The sequence below is a fragment of the Typopeltis vanoorti genome, chromosome 25 (assembly GCF_054136105.1).
Source record: "Typopeltis vanoorti isolate ZY-2024b chromosome 25, IOZ_Tvanoo_1.0, whole genome shotgun sequence".
NCBI lineage: Eukaryota > Metazoa > Arthropoda > Arachnida > Uropygi > Thelyphonidae > Typopeltis > Typopeltis vanoorti.
The window spans coordinates 50,175,476-50,202,230 of NC_143573.1; the positions used below are offsets into that span (position 1 = coordinate 50,175,476).

The window sequence follows — 26,755 nt, forward strand, 5'->3', positions numbered from 1 at the left end:
CATTTATAGTAGATGGTTATAAAATTTTTTTACTCATTTTGGCTTACTATCTGGGTTATTGCATGGAAATATGTGCTATAATTCATCCCCTCCTTTATTTTTTTTTCTCCAAATTAAAAACACACGAAGTCTATATTTTCTCTTATACAGCTCTAACTACCAGCAACCTTGCCTAAAGCCTCTATGTAGTTTCGATGATGCTTAAAGCTTTCCGTAGCCTTATTTTACCAGAGTCAACGCGCGAAAAAACTGTCCAGCAAAGCGAAGGCAGGAAAGGGTTGATGTTCATTCCCCATGCGGGAGCGAAGGGAAAGGTAATCTTGAAAAAAAGCGTCATGTGTACCTGTTAGGTTGAGCGCACGCGCCACGCCACGCTTTCAATGGCTGCGGTCCAAAGGGTGAGTGTCATGGAAAAGGTTTGGCTGCAGGAAGAAAATGACGTATGAATGGAGAGATAGAAGGAGCGATAAACCGGTCACCTCAACGTAAGGACACGAGTGTGTGTGTGTGTGTGTATCCTTTAGCACCTTGTAGAAAAACTTGACCGGGATATAATTGAGCCGAGGGATTTTGTTTGCTAAGCTGTCAGCTACTTTCCGTGTGGTACTTGCTGAACTCCTCAGACGTCATCTTTCTTTGTGAAAGACCTTCCGCTGTTCGCGTGGACACTACGTTTTTTATATTGTGAAGGGAGATAGTTTAATAAGGTTTGCTTTTTTCAAGCTGTCTGATAAAGGAGGAACAGTTAGGACCCAACTCTCCGGAGTCGAGTTAGATGGACATTAAGTAGCAGCAAAATGATAGAGCGATAACTATAAAGCCATAGTAAAGTTTTTATAACATATGAATAAAGTGTGCATAAAACATTTGGTAGTTCACACAATCGGGATTTGCGATCACTAGAAGAAAATCATTTCTTCCCTTTGAACAGTAATTAACAGGAAGGTCGACATCATCAACGTTGCCCCCTAACTCGCAACTGTTGTATTTTAAAACTGTGGTTTAAAAATGCCTACTAAGTAAAATAAACCGGATAGTAGCGCGCCTTAATGCCAAAATTGGTTATCTTGAAACGTATAATAATTTATCAGCATTGCATTGATTTTGGTGATGTCCATATTGAGAACCGAACAATATATTCTAAAAAAAGTAGTTCAAGTAGAAAATATTTGTATTTTTTACAGTATTTTGTTAATTATTTGTCTGAGGTACCTGACGTACCACTTCACTACTCCAGATTACTTGGTTGTTTAGATACAGAATGATTTTAATGTGTAATGTTGCAAATATGCCTACATGTTCATAACGACTCTATATTATTTTCGACCATCTAATGAATGCAAGAAATTAACATAAACGTGGTTGTATATTGACCGAAGGATTTTAATAATCTGTTAATAAATCTCAGACAATTAATATCTAATAACCTCAGACAATTAAAATTAATAAATTTTAATTGTCTGAGGTACCTGACGTACCACTTCACTACTCCAGATTACTTGGTTGTTTAGATACAGAATGATTTTAATGTGTAATGTTGCAAATATGCCTACATGTTCATAACGACTGTATATTATTTTCGATCATCTAATGAATGCAAGAAATTAACATAAACGTGGTTGTATATTGACCGAAGGATTTTAATAATTGATACTAAGTAAAAAACACCACAAGTTTCGCCAACTTAGCCGTCTGGCTTCGTCAGGGGTGTATAAAAGAGATACAAAACAACTTAACTGTTCGTGAAGGAATGAACCGAATACAAATGTACTTTTTTTTACAAATTCAGAAGAACGCGTACATCAAACGCATGGAGCGTGTATGATATCAACGGTTGTTATGCAGGAACGTTCTGTAATTAGCAGCAAAATTTAACTCTGCCGTGCTTAATGATCTTATGAGGGTCTTCCAACCCAGCTTATGTTAATTTCTTGCATGCCTACATGTTTTTTTTTTTTAATTTATTTCATTTGAACGAAATTTTGCGCCTCAATAGTAACTGAAATGTCTTCTTAAAATATGCTTCCTCGTCCTACTTATCCGATTTTATGGTATTTTTTTAAAAAAAATCAATCCTTTTCACACAATAAATGGAATTTTTTAAATTCATTTAAAATTGGGATACATGACGTACTTGAAATACTAAAGCTCTATTTCCTATTACATAAATCATTAGAAAATGGGATATACTTAATTTTCTTGATCCACAAGAAAAACCTTTGAATAAATCAATATTTTATTATTGTCAAATAAAAAAATACAACTTCAGAAAATAAAGTTAAAATTAAGAAAATTAAATTTATTCATTAAAATTTCCAAGAAATGTGAAAATTGGGCTAATAGAAATATTAGGCACATGTAATGCGAAGAAATTTTGTTTAAATAAAAGAACAACCGTTCAGTCATTGCATGTTATAGTAATGGCTGCATTTTGGTTCTTTATAACCCAGCTTTTCTCTTTAGATGCTTACACCGTGTGATGGTGGACGATAGCTTTTCTTTTCATTCTTTCATTGACTCACAATACAATTAGCAATCCTGTTCGTTTCCCAAAATGTGCAATTCCTTAACGATATCTATCACTATCTCTTTAATTACTATTTTAGTATACTACACGAAAGGGGGGGCAGGAAATAATTTAGTTAATTTGACTGTTATTAAAACTCATTCTCCTATTTTCTTTATCGAAAAAAAAAAGAATATCTCAATTATAATAATGTAGATCGTTACAAAGTTAGCTTTATGTTTTTATCAAAACAATATCCTCCAGCTTTTACGTCATAAATGTATCTTCTATTGCCACCTCATCATCGGAAAAAAATACGTTTTTCTCTTCTTTTGACGGAGGTCTTATTTTTGTGTTTAAGGAGCATTTAACGTTTACAACTATTTACTGTATAAAATCCCAAATCTATCCTTTAGCAGTAACTCCCTCCCCCTTTCAGTGATTCACTTCATTCCTTATCACTCAGAGACTCAGTTTCTGTAGAGGTTTTTGCATAATTCTAAGGGTATTTCTGAACTTCCAATTTCGAAATCATCACCGAATTCTTTTCTTACTTTTCATTGATATTGTTTTCTTTACAAATACCTTCATAAATCAGTATGCTTCTCCCAAAATACAACCTACGATTGTTTGTATCATATGTGCGTAAATTTCTAAGTAGTTAAAAAAATCTGTCCTATACACTTCATTATTCACTTTATAACTTGTCATCATCTTAGTTTGTTCCTTATATCATCTCAACACCTTTTTTCTTAGCGATTCTTCCACCGATCATTTGAACGTCATCATCACAAAGCAAACATCGATGGGACGGTTAAGTGCAAATGGTTTTCACCGGAACAGAATATTAGCGTGGATGAGTTGAAGGTTCAAGAGAAAATATATGGAAAATCGTTCTCTATGGACATATGACAAACAATCGGAGGTTGTATTTTGGGAGAAGCATACTGATTTATGAAGGTATTTGTAAAGAAAACAATATCAATGAAAAGTAAGAAAAGAATTCGGTGATGATTTCGAAATTGGAAGTTCAGAAATACCCTTAAAATTATGCAAAAACCTCTACAGAAACTGAGTCTCTGCGTGTTAAGGAATGGAGTGAATCACTGAAAGGAGAGCGGTACTGCTAAAGGATTGGGATTTTATGCAGGATTAAATAGTTGTAAACAATAAATGCTCCTTAAACATTAAATGTTTACATCAAAACACAGAACGTATCGCTTATTTATGTCTTTATATTAATGCCAATAAGAAATAATAATAGTAATTAATGACTGCAAGTACATAAAAATGAATAAATGAACACACAGATATCAGATTCATACACAAAAATAGAGCAGACTTCTCCTATACATACAACTGTATGTACTGTGGGCTTATGCAAAAGAATCCGCTAAAGTGTCTTCCAGATACTTATAATTAGATAAATAAGAGCTTTCTTTTTCTCTTTTTTTTTTTACTATATCCGACCTTACTAAGCACAGGCATCATTAAATGAGGTTTGTGATGGCATTTCTACTAATACAGTTCAGCGTACAACGCTTGTGTAATATTGCATGATTACATAGCACTAGAAAACTGCTCAGTCGCTCATTAGCGCACGAGTCCTACTATAATGACGCCACGCGAAAAAAAAATTCATCTAATAATGTTTCCCATTTTGGTGAGATATGATCTGATGACGAACATCTCCCGTTTTTTTTTTTTTCACTTAATTATAAATTGTAGTTCCGTGAACCTAATTGTTCCCATGGAATCACACACCAGTCGGTAATCACATCTTATTATGCAAAATATGGTCAAATATGTTGCATACGATGGCACAGAATTTTGGGATAAAAATGAACAATAGGCCTGAATTTTAATAATATGAAACAACATTATAAAATAAATTAAAGATAACTGTGCATTTTTAGAACAGATCGAAACTTCAATTAATAAGGATCTTAGTTAAATTTCGAAAGGTTTGTGAGCTGTTTGCACTTCCTGCGTCAAAATTCTAGAAGCTTAAAATCTTGTTTCATGTACCTTGTCACATGTTTTTCGTCTCATTACAAAATCGTCTTTTCTAGTCTTGTCTTGTTTAAATAATGACTGTTTTAAAATGAGCCAAAGCAAGTATTATGGGTCTCTTTTTTTTTTTTTTTAATTCTATAACATCATATCAAAAAAAAATGCAAGATAGTTTAGAGTTTAGATTATGGATGCAAATTTATCTTTGAAAAATAAATATACTAAAAAAAGTTAACTACATTCGTTCATGAATGCCTTTCTCAATACAGTAACGCAACTTAATACGATAGTACAGAACTGTAATGTAAAAGTTTAGCTTATTTCTTTGAACATAATTTTGTTCCATCCGATGTAGCCCAGTTAATTTCCTCACTGACTCACTTTTTTTTAAAGGTTACGCAAATTTTCTTTCTCATTTTTAATACTCCACAATAAGAAAGTTCTATTAACTAGTCACTTTCTTGAACGAGGAGTCGTTCGATTCTTTAATCTACTTTTCATTTTCTGGAATTATATAAAGATATCTATTAAATGCAAATTCCGTTTTATTAACATTGATTCTGATTTAAATATGTGTATTTAAATATATTTAAATATATTTAAATACACATATTTGATTCTGAGAAAAATTATTGCTTAGAGATAGAAATTGGTCAATTTCATTCTTTTCAGATCTCTAGAAATATCTCTAGAAATAATAATTTATATATATATATATATATATATATATATATATATATATAAAACCAAGAACTCAGCTTTCGTAACCATAATTTTAGGATAAGTGTTAGTCTTATGCCTAAATATATATTTATGTGTAAAAATTGCATGTGTTCCTGTTTGCATGCCGGTTTGAGTGATTGCGAAATGATAAACCAGAATTTTCAGGAGGAAAAAAAAAACACAGGATTCGAACACAGATCCTTCAAGCCAAAGGGAATTCAATACAGAATGAAATAGTGAGACCCTTATGTATATATTAGAGCTCAATTGATTAATGAAAATGGAATTTTGCAAAATATACTACCTTAATCTTAGATTGGTTGACTGATGCAATGTATAAATATGAAGCACAATATACCACGATATTCATTGAGAATGTAGCTAGTGTGTCTAACCGTGTTATGCATTTAGAATAATTGTTGAAAATTACTTTAAAATGTCTAGAAATCCATGTAAAAATAAAAATGTTTGTCTCTAATCACGAAAGAGAAATCTGCCACTTATATACAATTATGGCCATATTAAATGTACAAAATGAACAAATTGCTTAAGATGGTAGCATTTTGGTTGCCCTTGCTCGTTCTTGCCTGTTATACTGATGTACGAATCAAGATATGCAGATCATTCTTTAAAATTGCGTAAACATTTAACTATTCCAGTTGGATTAATGCAATTTACAATTCTCCTATTGGCGGGGAGTTCAATGACTAACTAAAATATTCCTGCAGCTGAGGTTACTGAAATTTAAAAAAAAAATTTCTCACCTGAAATTTATTTCAAATAAATCTACTTTGATTTTGATGACAATAAATTTATCTGCAACTTAACCTGCATTTCTCTGCAAAACTGTAAACACTTGGTAAAGTACCGGATAATAATTTATAACCATGAATGAGTTGTTAGAGGTAATCCTTGTTGGAAACCACTCATCTCAACGTGATAGGCGGTTATCCTGAAATGTTAAGTCAGGTTGCTATTAAACGATGTTGACATTAAGATTTACCTATAGCCCTACATTTAAAAACGAGAGATACCTCATTTTGATTAATTTACCTTAAAATAAGTCAAGATCTGTGGAACGCTAATTAAAATGAATTAAAATGAATATATCCGATGAATAGAGCTTTTGTAACGATAACACATCTGGGTAGATCTTGACTCTTGAATGTCCCTCTTTCATCAGTTATTAGAAGACTCCCCAAAGTGCGAAATAGTAGAAGAGCAACATCGTCCTGCAAAATAATTTATAATGTGCACAGTCTTAAGGCAAGGGGAAAAAATTATACTTTGCCAAATCACTTAAGTGAATGGAGAAAAAATTTCTTTCGAATTGAGTAAAAGTTAAAATTATTGTTATTGTTGTTGATGTTGGTGGTATATGTACAGTATGCGATCAAATTTTTCCCAGTTGTATTCTTCTCTCTCTCTCTCTCTCTCTCTCTCTCTCTCTCTCTCTCTCTCTCTCTCTCTCTCTCTCTCTCTCTTTCTCTCTCTCTCCGATAACACAACTGTATTTGCTTGCTTGCTGTTCCATTCTGTCTATCCTTTGAAGTAGTTCCCTTGCGTCTTCATACAAGCGACACAGACACAGGGTCATTGTTGAATTGTTGATTGAACACATTTGCTGAAATCGTGTTTTGAACTCGGGGAACATGTTTTTTATTCTGGGAGGGGAGGGGATCGTGATGATGTTTTTAGTTTCCAAATTTAATACAAATTGCAGGATTCCAAATCTAGAAAAATAAGAAGAGTGTTGAACAACCGGTTTGCAGTTTAGTCCATAAATTTATACGGAAATAAAGCAGAATGAGCGGGAATGTTGTCATGGGATGGTGCTGGTAGTGGAGAAATCAATCTTAGTATGCTATCTCTCAGGCCGTTTTCACTGCACATCTTCTTCCAGACATCACAAAGTATATAGTTGGATTCTTCCAAATAAATTTGTAAATGTACAATTTCATACACGCATACACAAAATCAACAGATGTCTTTACACATTTGCCTTGTAAATCCAATCTAACATGTAAGTTCTGCTTATTGCTTCTTCTCTGAAAGCAGGTGTTAGCATTGTGACGGTTTCTATAGCCCATTTGAAACAGAAAACTTTACTTACCTAACAAAGGAGCTTTGTGCTCAGTGTAGTAGTCTTATCCAGCAATCAGTCTGGAAACTTTTTTCAACCCACTTCATAAGCAGTAACTGTTGATAAAAAAAATTCAGTCTTTAAGTATTTCTGAAAGGTTAATATTCATTTATTTATAGTTTCATATTTCAATTTGTTATGACAAATATTATACATTTTAATATACACATAAATGAATAACTAACTAAAGTTGAGCATAAATTATGCGTATTAACATCTTTGATCAAAATTGTCAATATGCGACAGTGGCAGTATATGTGACACGTCACATATACTTTTTCCATATTATGGCATATGGAAACGGTGGAATAAATCTATCTTCAACACAACGGGCTTTCGGTATATGTCAACGAAAGTAGTCTTCTTGGGTGCTTTAACTTAGTAGCAAATAAAAATCAAACATTAGATTTTTTGAAATTTTTGAAAATATTTAAAAGTAGTCTTATTAATCTTTAAAATTGATTAAAATATTCTTGAAGGGACAAATTTATCAAAAAACCCCGCTAGATCTTAAGTAACAGAATCTTGGATATCTTCCAACGTATTCATCGATAGTTCTATTTCAACTTGTAATAATATGCATTTAAGAATATCTCAATAATTTAGGACGCCTCGGGGGAACCTACGTAGAACTAGAAAATGAATTCCTTTTATATTATCATACTGACTGTGAGATGATTTAATAGCGATCACTACGTTATGACAACAAGTTAGTGAGTATCAATTGCAATAGCAAACTGATGGTAACCTCACTGTTATTCCGGTGAAATCTTGATTCTTATCCCTGACAATTCTGCCCATCATCTGATATGAAATAGTTTCAGATTCATCGTTCTGTAACTTTTTATCGTTTTCTTTCTTTGTATAACGGCTCCAATTGAGTCCTTTCTAATTATTTGGTAGCAGTCTTTCAAACTACTTTAGACACGGTGTATGCAACATATTGAAACAAATAGTACACTTTGAATTACTTCAGAAATGAAAAGCAGATTTAAGGAGATAAAATTATAGCTTCTCTTCAGATAAAGATAACATCTTTATAATAGCTTCATCATATAGGTTCTTGTCACAAAAAACATTTTCAATCCTTAAATTCGGATGGTGGAATGTCGAATCTATGTAGATGCATTTAGTTATTGTTTTCAGGGATTCTGTTTTATAAAACCTTCTGAACTTCGGATATCTCGTTAAATTATTAAATTTAGATTTCTTTCCATCTTGAGAAATATGTTTGTACTTGATGTTTTCCTTTTATGATCTATTTTATTTCTTCTATGAAATCACTACTTTAATGTTCAATTGATAATATAATTATGGGATGCATTTGTATTATTACATTAGGTCTCGAGCTTGAGACGTAATATAATACAATTTTATATTACTAGAGCTTGAGAGAAACGATGATGTGCAGTAACTCATCAACTTCTTCCTTTTCCTTAACCTTTTCTAACTTTGCTATTCTTGAGCAACCTTACAGCCCTTTTATTTTTAAGCAGTATTTCCCAAACTGCAGCCAATAAATAATCTAATCCAATAATGTTTCATTCTTTCTTCCAATTCATGATACTAGTATTATGAATTCTGCAATTTACTATAAAGGGAAAAAATCGACAATAAAACATTTATATTTTGCGGGAAAAAATAAACAAAACAAAATAATTTTCAATTTAACAAATATAAGGAAAAAATCAGAGCATAATTGCATGCTAATATTTTTTAAAGACTGCATAATAAGCTATTTCAATTAATGAATACATAAATGGCATTTATTGGCTATCCCTCTATCTCGAGAAGAGGAAACGCTCATCTATGACAGCACCTAAGATTAACGGCAAACATCGTCTGTCATTCTGTTCCCATAATAACAGTAACTATGCAGTAATAACCATGTCAGGTGAGTCTCTTTCCTTAGGAAGATTACTTGTCTTAGCGCTATGTTTCTCCCCTGCAGAGTCTCGCTTCTCCTTTAGTGACAGAGCGTTTTTTTTTTATCCGCTATCCTATCCTATCAGAACTGTTTTATAATAAGCTTCTTCTCCGAAAAATGTGAATGAGTGACGTAATGAAACGCGTGGAATTGTGGATGCAAGAGATTGGCTGTTGGCTCTTGAGCGCCGTCATTCGTTAGAAAAACCACAGTGCTTTAACATGCACTGTATAAAGGTATTGATGATGAGATTAGGGACGTTATGTTTTTTCCATAACAAATTTCCACAGACCAATTGTTTCATATCCTAGTTCAGTTCAAACATGTAGGCGTTGTTTCTTAGATGCTTTTAGATTGTAGTTTTCTTTCGACTCCGCCAGGCTTCATGGCACACTTTCTTTTTTTTATCTGGCTAGTTTGGTCACCCCTCCCTCTTAAAAACAGCACCATTAACATGGGGATAGAGCAGGTGTGAGCGGAGACGGCCGCCATTAGCTCAGCGTCGCGTGCTGCTTTCTTGTGTCCGACAAATCACAGAAGGAATAAATGGCGCCTACCGATAAGGCTATGGCTTCAGCGCAGAGGGGACAGGGCCGCTCACTGACCCTGGAAGCACCCCTGAAAAAAATGCTACAGGTAGGTTGCACGCACACAGTATAGACAGTAAAGTACAAAACATTGACTTATAACTTGAATCTGTTTGTGTCATGAAGGTTAACAGAATTTATCTCTGACATGACGTAAACAGCATCAGTTTTTGAATCATCAACTTCACTAGGAAACTGGCTTTGCATTACAAACAAAAATATTAAAAAAGTAAATTGTGAAGTTCTTCCCTTGAATGCATTCAAGTGATGAAAGATTAAAATGTAAGGATTGATGCTAGTACTTACTACAGAGACGTGAAAGTTCATTTAATTAATTTGTCAATTAAGCTAAATAAATTAATAATTAAATATTATTACTTAATTATTGCTTTTAAAATTTAAAATTTCTTCCCACTTAAGTTATATTTCCATCGAGTGTCCAATTTTCATTATGTTTCGCTGTATGCATATTCTGCATTTTAATTTTTTCAGTGGTGTTTTCGTGTGTCTCACTACATCCTTCCGACTGGAAAAAATGCTTTCTAAAGAATGCTATTACTTCACTTTTAGATAAATAATTGTATACGTATATTTATTTAAAACACAATACCATATAATGATAACAAATATTTTATAGTAATAATTTTCACCATTAAAATAATTAATCAGTTCGAAGGAAACGTCACTGAGCTTTTAAATTTCTTTTATGATAATAAACATATGATTACATAGTTGCTAGTTATGATTATGAAGAATCGTGTTTTTCAAACCATCCTGAGATGAAGAAAATAATGAGTACTTACAAGTGTCTCCTGCTTTAGTTATGGAATATATTTGAGTTGCCATTATTTTGTAATAAATATGCTGTGTAACAGATGCATTGAATATGGTGCAGAGATATTTTAAACATAGATTAGAAATCCCTAATAATATATATACATTGTACTATTTTTATTTATTTTTGTTGTTGTTCTAAAGGGACGTTATGTGCAAACAGATGTTTTTGAAAATATTTAATATTCTACACCATCAAGTAATTGCTTGAAGAAGTAGAGAATATTTGAAAACTAAAGGGAAATTAATCACAGATAAATCACTGGAAATACACATAGACATTTCTGGCTTTAAATTCTTTACTCTCACTTTCTTATAACTGATAACTTATTGTTTTTTGAAAAATGATTCGCACTTACTTTCCTTCCTAATTTCTAACATATATTATTTTTAATAAGAATAATAATGATATTATTATTATTGGCATAAAGTTCTCTTTTATACGCGTATTTAGGCACTTATATAGTGGTTGATTATAGATGTTACTATGATAATAGTGCATTGTAATAAGACATTAAACTGTCCCAGGAATAAATGTAATAATAATAATAATAATATAAACTTTTCTTGTTAGTCATGATATAATAAATACACTCTAAACTTCCTGCAATAATTCAAAATTCATTCAAACCTTTACTAATGGATTGATCGTATTGCAACAAATTTGTTTTTAAAGCGAAGCCTACTGCTACATAAATTGCATGCAGTTGGATACAAATGAGTATCTCTCTAAAATTTTGGACATTTCAATTTTTAACCGTCTCTAAAATTTTGGAAACAATTGACATCACGGCAGTACATGTTCTAGCCACTGTGTAGTTGATCACACTTTTGTGTTTGTTATTTTTAAATATTATAGTAATTTAAAATGAGTTTTGTTTATGAAAATCAGGCTGATATTATTTGCTGTGGACTCGCTCTGATGTATCGTTTGTGCAGGGAAGTCCTGAAGCAAAGTTTGAAAAAAGTAATGAAAAGTCTGTAAATTAAAATCAGTAATTATTATGTTAAAAATGGACAATTCTTAGCCAGTCTGGTTAAGATTGTGATTTAATGATTAAGAACGGCAGTTTGGCGATCAATTATATCAGAAATTGCAGCCAGATAATTCAAGCAAAACTTATGTTTTTGTATTTTAATAACATATAGTAGTGGTAGTAGATGTATTTCAATTCACACATCGGAAAAAGGTGATTATTCTCATTACCATTTTTGTAAAACATTCTGAGAAAATTTCAGGTGAGTTAGATGATTTCCTGCCATAATCGCTATATTTCCTTTCATAAAACATTCGGATTCCTGTGGTATATATCTTATCCATAGATAATTTAATCGCTGGAGAGCGCGAGCGCACACATACACATAAGTTGTTCAGATAGTCAAGATAAGGAAAAGTTATTTCTACAGCTGTGGTTTTGTGAAAGCATTTAGTCATAAAAATAAAATTCAGCTCCACATCGTCGATATATTCTGGGCGGTCTAACTATCAGCTGGATAACTTGTTCGGTTGAAAAACTAAGAACGCTAACTGTGCGTATAAATAAATACGCTAGCAGAGTTTTTAAAATGGACAACATTATTTAAACCTCACGTTCACGGAAGTAGTATAAGTATTACTTATATAAAAGAAAAAAATTGACATTTGCAATATCCGAGAAATGAAAATATACGCAAATAAAATAAACTGCATACGCCATGTAAATGAACCTTTTTGGTATGCGCACATACTGACATACTGAATGTTATATTATGCTGGAAATAATACTGATACTCTAAGAGAGTCAAGTTAGATACTTTTCAGGTATAATTATTTAGTTGTATTGAGGTGTCATGTGTAGGGTTTGTATATGTCCCGTATTTTACGGGATTGTCCCTTATTACGAGTTTGTGTCCTGGCGTCCCAATAAAACTCTTCGGGACGCAGAATTGTCCCGTAATTTGTAGATTTGTGTTTAACATTCCCATTCGTAAACAAAAAACATGTAATTGCCAAGAACTCGATATTAGTTATTGTCTTATCAATTGACAATACTGACATGTTGCGAGAATAGTACAAATAGCGGATGTTGTAATAACTAAGCAAGGCTTATTTGATATGACACAGATCTGTTATGAAACGTAATTAGTTTTATTATTTTATATGCCTTTAAAATGCCGAAGAGAAAGTGTGCTCTTACAGAAAAGCTAAGGACTGAATACCCATTTATTATACCATATAATTGTGATGGCAAAGTCGACGAGAAAGTCAAATGTACACAATGTAATGCAATATTCAGCATACAACACGGCGGTCGGTCAGACATCACGCAGCACATCGCTACGAAGAGACACAAATTAGCAGAAAATGCAAGTGTAAGTAGTAAAGTGTCAGATTATTTTTCTAAAAAAAACAATGGGTGAAATGGAAAGAAATCTTGCAGCTGATGAAGCTACATTTGCATATCATGTATGCATGCACAACCAGAGTTTCAGTTCGATGGACTGCACGTCGAAAATAATCCGGAAACTATATGACAAAAAGTTCACTTGCGGTCAAAAGAAGACTCAAGCTATAATTGTGAGTGTATTAGCACCTTATGCAATGGCTGTTTTCAGAAACTAACTTGAGAAAGCTAATTATGTGTCAATAATGATAGACAGTTCTAACCACGGTGCTTTGAAAATAGTTCCAGTTCTAGTTCGATACTTCATACCAGAAGAGGCCATCAAAACTATGGTTCTAGAGTTTTTAGATTTACCGTGTGAAACTGCAGACCAACTTACAGAATACGTATGGCAACTAGTGACAAAGTGGAATATTGAAAAGAAAGTTGTTGCCTTGTCAGCAGATAATACTAATACAAATTTTGGTGGAAGTTCCAGAAGAGGAAAGAACACTGTTTTTCATAAATTGAAATCAAAATTGAATCGTACATTGATAGGAGTTGGTTGTTCATCCCATATCATAAATAATGCTATAAAATGTGCAGCTGATACCTTGCCCATGGACGTTCAAGCTGTCACTGAAAAATTATATCGGCATTTTTATATCTATACTGTTAGAATGCATACACTCAAAGGTTTTTGTGACTTTTTAAATACTGAGTACAAGATAGTGTTAGGGCACTCAAAAACGCGATGGTTGTCTCTGTACCCTGCTCTCAAAAGGATGAATGAGATGTACGAAGTTCTCGAATCATATGTTCTTTCACTTGATAAACCACCATTGTTTCTAAAAAATGTCTTTAGTAGTCCAGTTTCAGAGCTAATAGCCACATTTCTAGAATGCCGATCTTAAATGTTTCATGCAACAATTTGTGCAATTGAAGGTGAGAAAGTCACTCTTGCTGAAGCAAAATCCATTATGGAAAGCCTCTTAGAGAAACTTCAGCAGAGACGAGATAATGATTTTGCAACAAGGAAAGAACAGTCCTTACTGAAGGCATTAATTGAAGATGGACTCATCACTGAGAAGAATTATGGTAATTATAAGAATGAATTTTATAACACCTGTATAGAATACATCCAAGAATGGTCTTCTGACACTCTTACTTTTGAAAGTTTGTCTTGGATTTTATTGAAGAATCCAGAAGCCAGTCTCAGTTGGAAAAGTGTGAAGAAAAGTGTAACAACTATTGAAGAGGTCTGCCCAAACACAAAAATCAATGAAACCGAACTGTTTGATGAGGTGATGATTTTGAAAAAGGCAATGACAGAGAAGAAAGAAGAAATTAAAGCAAAATCTATAGGAGAAATTTTATATGAATTATTTAACAGTGTTGGAGTAAATGAATTAATAAATTTGAATAAGATTGTTGAGTTCTTCTGCTACATTCCTATTACAAATGCTAGTATTGAAAGACTTCCCGGATGAACTCCTTATGGACAAACGAAAAGAATAGGTTATCTGTAGAAACTGTGAAAGCTATGCTCATTGTTAAAGTGTTTTTCAATAAGGATTGTGTGAAATTTCATAACTTGGTAAAACATAATCATTCTTTACTTGAGAAAATACAGTCATCTGAGAAGTATATCACAGGCAAAGATCAATGATTAGTATTGTTTAAAGTTCAATTTTAAGATTGCTATAATTAATTAAATTCTTTTCCATTTGCTGATGTTCGTAAGTAAGAAAAGCAATAAAATTTTGTTGGCTTATTCAAACCGAAAGTGTCCCGTATTTTTTTTTCAAAAATATATGAACCCTAGTCATGTGTTAGTTATGATTCTCAGGCTAGTTTCTCTGTTTACGGAAAGAAAAGCGCGCGCGCGCGCGCGCGCGCGCACACACACACACACACACACACACACACCGTGGTGTATGTAAGTGTAGTTAGGCAAATTAGATTTTAGGTAATTCATGAATTTCATGCCGTTGCTTTTCTAGACGGATTTATTTCTAGTGGTAGATTGATTTTTACTATAACAATAACTTCTTATATACACCTTATTTACGTAAGTAAAATTAAATAGTTAAGCAAGGTTCTGAAACAAACATAATAACTGACAATACGTGATATACATCACACGGTGTCTTCATTGTCACATTCACATGGTATCTTGAAAATCACTTATGTTGCTTTCCAAAAGATATTATGGCAAAAAGGCGCTATTTAGGATTTATTTAAATTTTTGTTATGATACAGTTTTCAATATGATCTGATCTGTAGAGTGTCCGCAGGGTATTCTGAGGGTTTCTGTTCGCTGTGGAGACAGTTTACTGGAAGGCATTTAGCAATATCAGGCATATATAGTAGTTACTGCTTTGTGTGTGTGTTACTTTGATTTCGACTTATTAAAGTTTGTGGCGACTGCTGTCGCCACAGACCATATGACGATTTGCCATATGGTATGAAACTATACATATACATTTTTATGACACTTGGTTGAGATCTGTTTAACTTTTGATTAGGTACTTTGGAGTTGCAGCGTTTTCTCATTAACAGTTTTGTGTCTTTGTGGCACAGAATTCTGTTTATCATTTTGCATTTCCCGAATTATGGGGAGAAGTCCCTAAAGTATAGTGTAAAGTATTCTAACATGAAACTCAGCTTTTAGAAGCCTGAGCATTATGGTCGGGAGCCGTTTTATTTTATTTATCCTTAGCATTTTATTTCTAACAGAGTTGTTGGTGAAGCTGATTATGAATGAGAAAGGACAATTTCTTGTTGTGCTTTCTGTGTTTTGGTTTGATCTTCTGCAGACTTCTTCGACAATTTTAGTTTCTGAATTATTGGTCGCTCATGTTTCAACCTTATTAGTTTTTTATCTAATTTTTTGGGTGTTGGGGGGGGGGTAAAATTCCGATGCAGATAGCATATCTGTCTCCCAACGAGATTGTCCCGATTATACTAATATCAGGGAAAATAAAAGTTATTATAAAGTACTCAGCCTTCCTAAAAAAAAACTTTAATTATGAAATCTGAACGCTTTAAAAAAGTATTTAGCTTTCATAATTAAGTGACTTCTCTGTGATATAACTTCGAAAATAAGTATGCAATGCATATGCATTATATAATAACTTGAAGCTGTTGTATTTTTATTGATATTGTTCCGCATTAAATTTTTCGAGACTGTTTTGAAGACTAGTTTGATTTCTGTAGAATATGTGTGTGTTTTACTAGATTCCGTTCTGTAAATATATATATATATATATTTTTTCCCAATTTCATTTCCTATTTATTAAGCCAACCTAATTTCTTTGCTGTTATATAAACCTTTTCATTCCTCTTCACCCTGACCTTGACTTCTGCGATTTTAATGCATAAACAGTTTAAATGTCCTTCGACAAATAAGAAGACCCAATGGATGTCTTCGTTTTATTGCATTTTTTTCCCTAATTGATAACACCTCTCCTTAAGAAACTTCTGCATAAATCACGTATATAATCAGAAGGAAAGTCCACCTAATTATGCAAACCATTCTCAGTCACTTCTGCAGACTTGGGAATCAGAAAACTAAATAAAGTATTCAGGTGTCGCAGAGCTTTGTTTTATATATTCAATATATTCAATAAGAATTTTACTGCTTGTAGATTTGGTTTCTAGTTTTAGCTTTTTTATTTACTGGACAATCTGGTGTTGCCAGAAACAAACTCTGAACGTAGTCAATTAGATTTACTTTTTCCAAAAAAATAATAATAATAATAACATGCACCTTCAATAGGAGATCTTTCTTTAGTGGTATTTATATAAGTGAATGTTGTAAAAGGAATTACATGTAAATTCCAAGTATTTTTCTACGAATTTTACGAAAGAGTACTTTATTTCTGAATAAGATTTCGAAAACAGAAATTTTAATTTATTAAGGGATGTTACTTGCATGCTCTCCTTTACAAAGTGAAAAAAAAAAAAAAAAAAAAAAACTTTAGCGATGGAATTGTAAGATCAACTGCACGGCTGTGGGAAGGGAAATGACAGAAATTTAGGTCCAAAGACAGCCTACTATTATCTGTTTCCCACAGTCAAAGGAGGGGCAATGCAAAAATTAGTGTTGATAATCCAACAGTGCAAATATATACAGCCAACAGACAACTAGACAGATGATTCCAGTATTTCGTCTTTATATATGAGATTACATCGTTTATAAACAGCATCATAAATGTCCATCAAGTTATCTCACGTAAATGTCGAAGATTTATGAATTCGTTTATTATTCTTTCAGGAAAACCAAATATTATTTATGACTGCGATATATCGAATACTGCTGAAGATAAGGCACAAACTTTCACGTAAATATCACCTGAAATAAGGTGCCCCATCTTTTTCTGATGACCTTATTACATATTTTTATTTATGTGCCGATCGTTGTTATTTTCTCGGTAAGAAAAGATGTGATAAATAGATTCCTAAGCCTCCTTATTAGTTACAGATTTTATTTATTGGATCTTAAGCATTAGATATGTGATATATATACATTTTGAATGTTTTTTCTTATTTTAATCTTCTATTATAAGTGTTCTTGTGAGCCAGCCTTTATCATTTCTTCACTATAATACAGCTTTGTATCGTTGAAAAATTTTCCTCACACTCAGCCATCTTATGTCATTCTACTTGTAATTTTCTGGAATTTCCTTGTAGTATATGTTTTCGGTGAAAATTCTTCGAAATGTCTTCAGAAATTTAAATACATTGAGAATAAACTTCTTTCTTCCTAACTCTCAACTCATTCGTGTTCCTAAGATCTCAATATGGTCCACAGATCTGGTGGAATAAATGATGAGAAAATACATTCGCATTTCAAGGTAAATAAGAAAATTTTCCAAGGAATAGATTTTCCACTAAAAATAGATGATCGCGGGTTGTGTTTATTTATGACTATTATATACAGAAAGAAGAATTAACATGATTACAGGAATGAGGCATGATAATGACGGGAGATCCCGATTTTCTAAATGCCTTCAGAATAGATTTTAACAGGGCCTGTAACCTAATCAGAGGTTTTTCTAAGAGCTTTACAGTTAGCTGTGCAATCATCTTTATATCAATCACTTATTGTATTTCGAGACTTCATCTGGTTACAGAAATCTAGTATAACAGCTTTAGAGGATTCGGTATCTGTTTACGTAATAATAATAATCTTCTTCCTCTTTATACCGCTTTTATCCCGCTTGGTGTAGGGTCCACTATGATTATGCAACTGTGGGAAATCCTCAACCGGCCTGTCGCGGAGTCTGGAGTTGGGGGGGGGGGGGACTTAGAATGTGTGTTGACTGACTGTAGAGGTGTGTTGACGGGGCCAGTTTGCCTATTCTGGGGACAAAAAATCTGAGTTTCTGGATGATAAAAAACAAACAAAAAAAACATACCTCCCTATGAGACTAGATAAAGATTCCTCACGTCTTGGAGAGGAATCGAACCGAAGTTTTCCGACGGCTTCGTCTATACCGACTGAGATATGGAGGCTCTGTACGTAATAATATTTTTTTTTCCAATCAAACTTTATTATTTATATATAATATTTATAACACATTACATGAACACAATTGTGCATAACAGATACTTGCACGTACATAATAAATACTAATAATAAATAATACATACTAATACATAATAAATAAAAGTATATATATTTGCACGTACATAATAATAATAATAATAATAATAATAATAATAATAATAATAATAATAATAATAATAATAATAATAATAATAATAAACTGTGCATTCTGCAGATCTTTCAGCATCTTCATGATCCATTAGTATGCAATAATGCTGCGTTTCTGTTATCATTGCCTTTTTTGGGTGCTCAGTTCTCAGATATTTACTGATTAGTAATCAGAAATAATTATCACTGAACAAGCTATGCGTCTTTAACCTTGGAAAACTCTCGTTTTAATTAACATTACCGTATCTTGGAAATGTTCGTATTTTGCATTTAAGCATTTTGTTCTTTGCATCGTGTCATCATTTTCTAATTTTGGGTTAGGATTTCATTTAGGGAAAGAGACAGATAGTTATGACAAAGCTCTATCCGTAGGATGAACCTCAAGTGTATCTTTATCATGGGTTCGCCGAGTATTAGGCAACCCAGGAGTCCTGCTTTAGAGATCGAACATGGTTTTATGCCACTTCATGATCACAGTAAGCAAAGAAATTATCAGTATGGACGATTCAAAAGTGTATATATTTACCTGTTGGGTCTTCCCTTCTGTTTTGTACTATTCAGCGCATGGGAAAACCAAGGATTACACACGTAAGTCAATATTTGAGCAATGAAAGAAACATGAGCGAACATCGACACAATTCGGCAGGAGGCTAACTCGTAGCTAATTTAACAATATTAACAATATATTCGATAATTATAGATAACAACTTGGTTGCCAGTTCTTAATGAGAAATTTTTGAAAATCTGGTATTAAAAATGAATGAAAATTTAATTTCGTTATTTAATTTAATTTTATTATACCTTAGCGATTTTTAAAATTCTAAATAGCCTTTTTCCTGTATTTGAGATAAAGCAGCATATCTAAGTGAACTCTGATTTTATTAACTAGCTTCAGTTAAAATGAATATTACTACTGCACTAATTTTGCCATACACAATAAGCACGATTTGGTGGGTCATTGCCCCAATAATATCTTCAAGTCTAAACTCGTTTTAGATTAAACAGTCATCCGAAATAATCCGTATGTGATATTAAAATCAGATATTATTTACAAATCCGTGGGGAAACGAGCATCATAATACGAACTTTAACTGCGTTCATATTTTTGAGGCCCTTTAAAATTAAGCTTTTGTTGTTGTGTGTATTTCGGCAATGTCTATATCAAGTGATTGGAGAATCTCGTTTTCTGAGAATATTTCTAGCGCTGCCTCTTCCTTTGGGTTTTTTTTTTTTTTTTTTTTTTTTTTAATTCAGCAGCCTTTCCCTTTGATGTGGATTGTATTCTGTATTCTCCTGCGGTGGCCACGAACCCTAAGCTGCTTTTTCCCGTTCATTACTGAAATGAAGCCTAGAAACTTCCACACGCGTTGTTCGCCGAACGTGTAATGTGGTTCCTTGTTAGACGATCGACGGAACTCTATACGCTTACTGTCGTATTTTTTCATTCACTCCATGCTGCATTGTGCCTTCTAACCTCACGCCTAGAGTGGCGACTCTAGAGTGACGTCATCTTAGAATGTGCATCTCATTCTAAGAAAAGATGTCCTCATTCTAGATGTGGTGGAGTGATAAAGCTTACTGTTTGAGAATTATTTAACGAAATAAAATCTACATTTATCTGAGTCAGATATCAGGCTCGAATCGTGAAATACAAGCAAAAAATGAGATTGTCTAATACCGGCTACAGTTCTGAAGTATTGTGTTTTATCTCTTTAAGTTACGCAAGGTAAAAATCAGATCAAGACCTTCAATGTCGATATTTGTTGTAGTTTAATCCCCCCATCTTCTTCCCCCAATATCGTAATTATGATTTTTCCCCCTTTATAGTCTAAACTTTTGCTTTAATTGGTAGTTTGGGTCAACAAAGAGCTATCATAAATAGAGAACGACGAACAGCTAAACTTTAAACTATAAATGGAATTTAGTTCATTGGACAACTACAAAATCCTGGAAGTACAGTAATTGGCTCGTGTGCTAACCAATAAAGGAATCAATCACTAGTGAGGGTTTTTTTTTTCATTTGATTGTTTAGAAAATTATCATAAGCTGTTACATTTTCCACACATTATTGTAATTTCTCTTTTACGTCCTCTGCTGACTTTTCCAGAAAAAATTTCTTAGCATCACCGATATTGTTTTCAAATATTTTTTGTCTCCTTTAACTCATACCTCCCCAAAAAAAGTCAATAGCATAGCTTTACACTTTGTTGGGGACAAGCCTTCGAAAAGCACTTCGGCGTCTTCCTAGTAAATAGCTAATTATTCCTGGATCATACATACAAATTAGAATGGAGGAGGGGCTCCGTCTTACATGAAGAGTATTTCCTCAACATTTTCAGAGAAACAGCCTACCTTTCACAAATTTGGAGCATTTCCAAGTATTTTTTTGTCGCGAGCTGACAAATCGTACCAAATGAAAATGGGACTTTTAGCTTGGACTGCATTTTCTCGATGTCAACACTGTCTATTATACATGACCAACACCTATCGACGATGCCCTTTGGTTGGAAAGACCTTCTTCGAATCTTGTGTCGAAATTAAAGAACCATTATTAGGACTTTTCAACCGAAGGTGAGTTAGCCAGTCTCATACGGAGATGGCAGGGTTTTTTCCTCCCGTTTTTCATCCCGCAAAACGGGCAAATTGCCAGAAGAATACATACACATACAGGCATAGGACACCACGAGAATAAAGATTAACCATCGTATTCTGTCGGATCTGGTATGGAAAGCATGCATGGTACAGTGTGACGTTTATGCATAAGCGTAAAAGAACATAAAAACTCTCAACTGTGCATATTCACTTGCCGGTTTCTGTGTTTTGAGAGAGCAAAACAAGTGTCCTGGAGGGAGATAAAAATACCGCTTGCATCCTTGATGCTTCCTACAATTTGGGTTGGAAGGCTGATTTGAACTCATGTTGCACATATCCTTTCCAGCCAAAATGCACTTGTTTGCTTTCTTCCAACTGCGCCAGTGGGATGAATGAGGTATATATAGTCAGAGCGATGTTATTGCAATATATAACTTTTACATAGCTTGTTCCTTTCTTTTCCTTTAATTTAAAAGGGAAAATTTAAATAATAGGGGGAAAGGCTTTCTTAATAATACTAGTAGCTGGTGGCAGCAAGAGTTTCCATGCCAAAAATATTTTTACCTAAAACTTTATACAACGTTTATTGGAATAAAATCTTTCATGGTTTTCAAATTTACCGTTCCAGGTGCAGCTGTTGGTAACAAATTAATTCGAAACTTTGACAGCTTATCATTAACTCGTAGCACTTAAAAGAAAACCAACCATTGCGGTAGCAAGAATTGAAATATCTAACACAGGCTTTCTCTGTTTTAAAATGAAACTCTTCAAATGAAAGTACAGTTCATTGATAAAACCCTACGTATGGAGAAACGTAATACTCACTAAACAGCTCAGCTCGAAAAGGATATTGCACTGGCCACTTACACGCGTTTTTTCTTTTCATTTCTTTTATCATGCACTGGTTTGTATGCTTTTATAGGAGAAAATGACAGAAGCATGTTTATATCTAGGAGGCAGCCATATTAACAATATTATCTGCAAGTTTATGGATAACTCTGAAATTTCATAATAAATATACCACTTGCAAAAGTAAGTATTAATTGAAGTATCAATTAATCCCCGCAGTCACTGTGACAAAGTGGAGAGGGAAATCGTTAGTGATCTCCCCTCTCCAAATTTACTGTTAGGCAATCAAGCAGTCTATCAGGTACTGTCAATGGTTACTGTCAGGTGTATGCCAATGGTTCTAAATATTCCATTCTAGAATTACCCATAATGCTATGTCCATCATATTTATTATTCTTTTTTATTATATTTTTATGACAATCTTGCCCATGAAAGGTTGTAAACCTATCGTATATTAATACGTTGGGTGTGCTATAGTACATTTTAAAATCACACTAGCCCTTCAGCAATCAGGGTTATAGTCTCATGTTAGCCGATGAAAATCATTTGCCAACAGCCATACGTGTTAATGAGTCTTATTTATGAGAATGAATCTTATTTACACAGAGTAGAGAATTTCAGAGAAAACCTTTATTTTGACCAGTATCAGGAAGGAGGTAAGCTTTAAAACTAATGGTGAAACGTAGATATTTCATTAGGTCACAGTTTCGATTACCGTAAAACACGCTACTAAATTTTATACGTAATTGGTGTATCACATTTGCAAAGGTTCTAGACAGGTGAGAATTAATAATCTTAAAATTGGTTGTTTAATCCTCGATGGCATCTAATGTTGTTTCTCGTATGCTAAACAATGGACTTTACAAAGCTGGAAGGTTAAGGGGTTCAAACATCAACGTTGATTGTTTATTTTTCGATGACAACTAGTGTCATTTTTGCTAAACAACCAAAGGAATACAAAGCCCGCGATATCATTCTTTATCTTCGAAGCTTTGCATCATAGTAAGGTCATGCTGAATATATGCAGTTTGGTTTACATCTGCTGTTCGTATTCTTTTGATTCATAATTCTCTACTTCATTTAAATGTAAATATTCATTTTCAGAACTAACGATGACCAGAGATAGGTATAAATAAAAATCTGATTAAATAGACAACTCTATTAATTTATCTAATCTGAATGATGTTTATCTCCAGGTCAACAGGAGCGGCTGATTGACCATGAAGGAAGAGGGAATAGATGGCAGCAGACAAGCAGATGCATCTACCAAGAACCCTTCTGTCACCACAACAAGTGCAACTACGAATGTGGAAACTAAAACAACCCAAAATAAAACGACCACTAATGGAGATTCACCTTCGAATATCTCATGTTCCGTACCAGAAAAATCAAGAAACAATCACGTAGGCGAAGCATCTCAAGGAGGAACCGATGAAGATGAAGCCGCTTCCTGCGACGTCAAAGAGGAACCTTTGATTTGTTACGACTATCCTCTAATCGATGTCGTTGTCGCCGAGGGGCTGGAGGATGGTACTGACAAAGACAACGGAGGAACTAATAAGACCAGTTCTAAGTTAAAAAACGATAACAGGGATAAAATTTTTGTATGCAGCATTTGCAACCGCTGTTTTGGATATAAGCATGTGCTCCAAAACCACGAGCGTACACATACAGGAGAGAAGCCATTCGAGTGCCGAGAATGTCAGAAAAGGTTTACAAGAGATCACCATCTGAAAACTCACATGAGGTTGCATACAGGAGAGAAACCGTATCAATGTACTCACTGTGAACGTCAGTTCGTTCAAGTGGCCAACTTACGCCGCCATTTAAGGGTTCATACAGGAGAGCGTCCTTATGCTTGCCAAATGTGCACCTCCCGCTTCTCTGACAGCAACCAGCTGAAGGCTCACATGCTTATTCACAGAGGAGAAAAACCTTTTGAATGTAAAGAATGTTTGGGACGGTTTCGTCGACGGCATCATCTGATTCATCATAAGTGCCCAATGGACGAAGCTAATGCTGGCAAGCCAAGAAGAGGACGACCGCCAAAGGCCTATGAAGATCTTCAGGAAGAGTGTCAGATGAGAGGTGATAAACAAGAGCTTCAGTCATCGGAACCGGAAGACACTGCTTTAGAAAATAATTCTTCATCTGAACAAGAGCAGCTGCCTAGTGTTAATGCGGATATCTCTCCCCACCGGTCTCGCAGGAAACCACGCCACACTATACGTATTCTCACTCCTCAGCAACGTGAATTGTTTCTTCGAGATAAGAGAAGTATGCAAACCCAAGCAATAGACATGAGCCTTACGCCATCCATCGAGGGACCTATTGCTGTTATTGTACCGAACGCATCCAAGTTAGCACCAGACTCCACTGTCGAAGGGGTACTGGACCTCTCCAGCTCAAGGAGTGACTCTGAAACTGAGTTAGTGGACGACGAGTTGGATGAAGATTACGATGAAGCATCCGCAAGCGATGAAAGACAAAAGATCCCTCTTTATAGAAATAAAATCGAAAGGAAAATTCGGCTCGTAAACGGAGAATTACACGAGAAAGAAGAATCTTCAGATAACCGTATTCATGGCAACGGCGACTGCCTTAGCGAAGATGATGATGATGAAGGTAGTAATGGATTGGGGGCAATATTGCCTTGATACTCTAAAATTATATTTTCCTTTACTTTTTTTTCAGGGTCAGTTACAGTCAGCCTCAGGTAAGACTACCTTAGTCATCTACTGCCACAGTTGAAGGCCGAGTTTTGTTCCAGTGTTTGATTTTTTACTACGCACAACATCATCTTCTTTCTTGTTGTGGCATCCATATCACTTTCCAAGATAGGCCACAGTGTGAAAAGCTCGTGTATAAAGAGTGTACTTCGTTTGGTACCGAAACGTCCAGGCATATCTTCTTTTATCTCAACTCTTTCCAGAGTTCATTCTTCCTGGCCATAAGAAAACAACTTTAGAATATGACGTAGTTAGCTAGCTTTCAATTTAGCGACTTTGTGCACGTTTTCAAAGTAATTCGGGCCAGATTGTAATATGTAGTCAAGTGGAAGTTCTAAACTGCGGCGAGGTTCTGACAGCATATTGTTCTGCTTATTTTTTTTTAAGAACGAATTTGTGAATTAAATAGAAAAAATAATCGTAAAGTTCCTTGCATGTTAGATAGATGTTCATTGTGTACATAAATGAAATAATTCCAAAAATTTTCAAGATTCCTAACTCCAAAATTTTGAGGATTTCTTCAAAACAATTTATAGTTCTTGTAAAAAAAAATTTACATTGACTTCAGTTGACCACGATTTTGGTTTTGTGATTTGTGAAATATTTTGAATATGAATTAATTTAGCCTTGTTCCTGTTTCTCATATTTAATGAATGTCTACATGTCCAGATTTAGGTATTTATAAGCGTTTGTGTTATTTATCTACAGGGTTCCTATTTTTTTCTGTTTTGTACACTGGACTTGAGAAACTTCTGATTCATTTGTCATGAATAAACGTATGGAAACTAGTTGCTATTTAGGAAAATAAATTTGCGTGCCAAACCGTGCATTAAGAATCTACCTCTTATAGTCGCATTCAGGGACATCCCCACCCTTCTGGTAAAAGGTGCAAATGTGGTAGTGTGCCGGTTTTATTTTTTAATTCATATTTCTTAGCCAGTATTTTTTACACCCAATGGATAAGACTAGTATTAGCTAGAGATCAGCCAAAAATATCTTATAATACTGAGCAAGAATTCCCCTGGTCTTTTGGCAGGGTTTTAGTTTATAATATTATAGGGTTCTTGATTTTATGTCTTTTTTTTTTTATTCTGAAGTCTGCTGTTTCTAATCTAACTGTTCATCTAGAGAGTCGAAAATCCTGTCGTATCTGCTCCCTAAGGTTCCATTTTGATACTGGTATGCATCGTCCTGCAATCACTACAAAGATGAATCCAGCAAAAGTAGAACGCACAGTTTCGTGCTTGTCACTTCACTAACACGATAAGGTTTTACTTGCGCGAAGAAAAAAAAATGCTATGTCGTGTGTCTGTTTCTCCATTAAACTGCAAATGTTTAAAAGCAGTTCTTAAATGGCGATTCTTCTAAAAATTTTCCCTGAAGGTGTTAAAGTTATTTCTATCTTAAGTCTTTCTTCTGAGACACCTCATATGCATGAATATTGCAAAGGCGGTCGTCACAAGCATGAATAATATTTCAATACAATTCATTTGCATAATGCTAAGTGTTAAAGGCTGTTTGTTATGCTGTACACATAACAAAACAGCAATGTTTGTAAAGGATAACTGTTTTCTCAAAGCGGGGCTCATACATGATTTTCTTGTGTCCTTTGCTTCGTTACCATATTTTTCTCTCCCTTCTATTCGGTAGATTTGTAGGATCAAGAAGTCCACCGATGTGGATTTTCTTTTTCCGGTTAGATGTGTATAGATATCTAAACAATGTCATAGCATCAAATGTTTTGAACATCTGAAGACTGTGGTTGTG

General features: G+C 33.9%; 1 protein-coding gene and 1 long non-coding RNA gene across 3 annotated transcripts in view; one reads left to right on the top strand and one right to left on the bottom strand.

Annotated features, from left to right (window-relative positions):
• LOC150092736 (uncharacterized) overlaps positions 1–25,470 on the top strand; it is a 109,019-nt gene extending 83,549 nt beyond the window's left edge. For both annotated transcript variants that reach the window (XM_090414402.1, XM_090414403.1), the window contains exon 4: positions 23,456–25,470. In XM_090414402.1, the coding sequence (XP_090270528.1) occupies positions 23,480–24,916 (1,437 nt within the window). In that variant the 5' untranslated portion in view covers positions 23,456–23,479 and the 3' untranslated portion in view covers positions 24,917–25,470. The remainder of the gene's footprint in view (positions 1–23,455) is intronic.
• Positions 1–26,755, bottom strand: part of LOC150092737 (uncharacterized) — a 109,858-nt gene that overhangs the window by 75,711 nt on the left and 7,392 nt on the right. Inside the window, exon 2 of the long non-coding RNA XR_016550504.1 lies at positions 7,356–7,441. This is a non-coding gene — a long non-coding RNA (uncharacterized LOC150092737). The remainder of the gene's footprint in view (positions 1–7,355; positions 7,442–26,755) is intronic.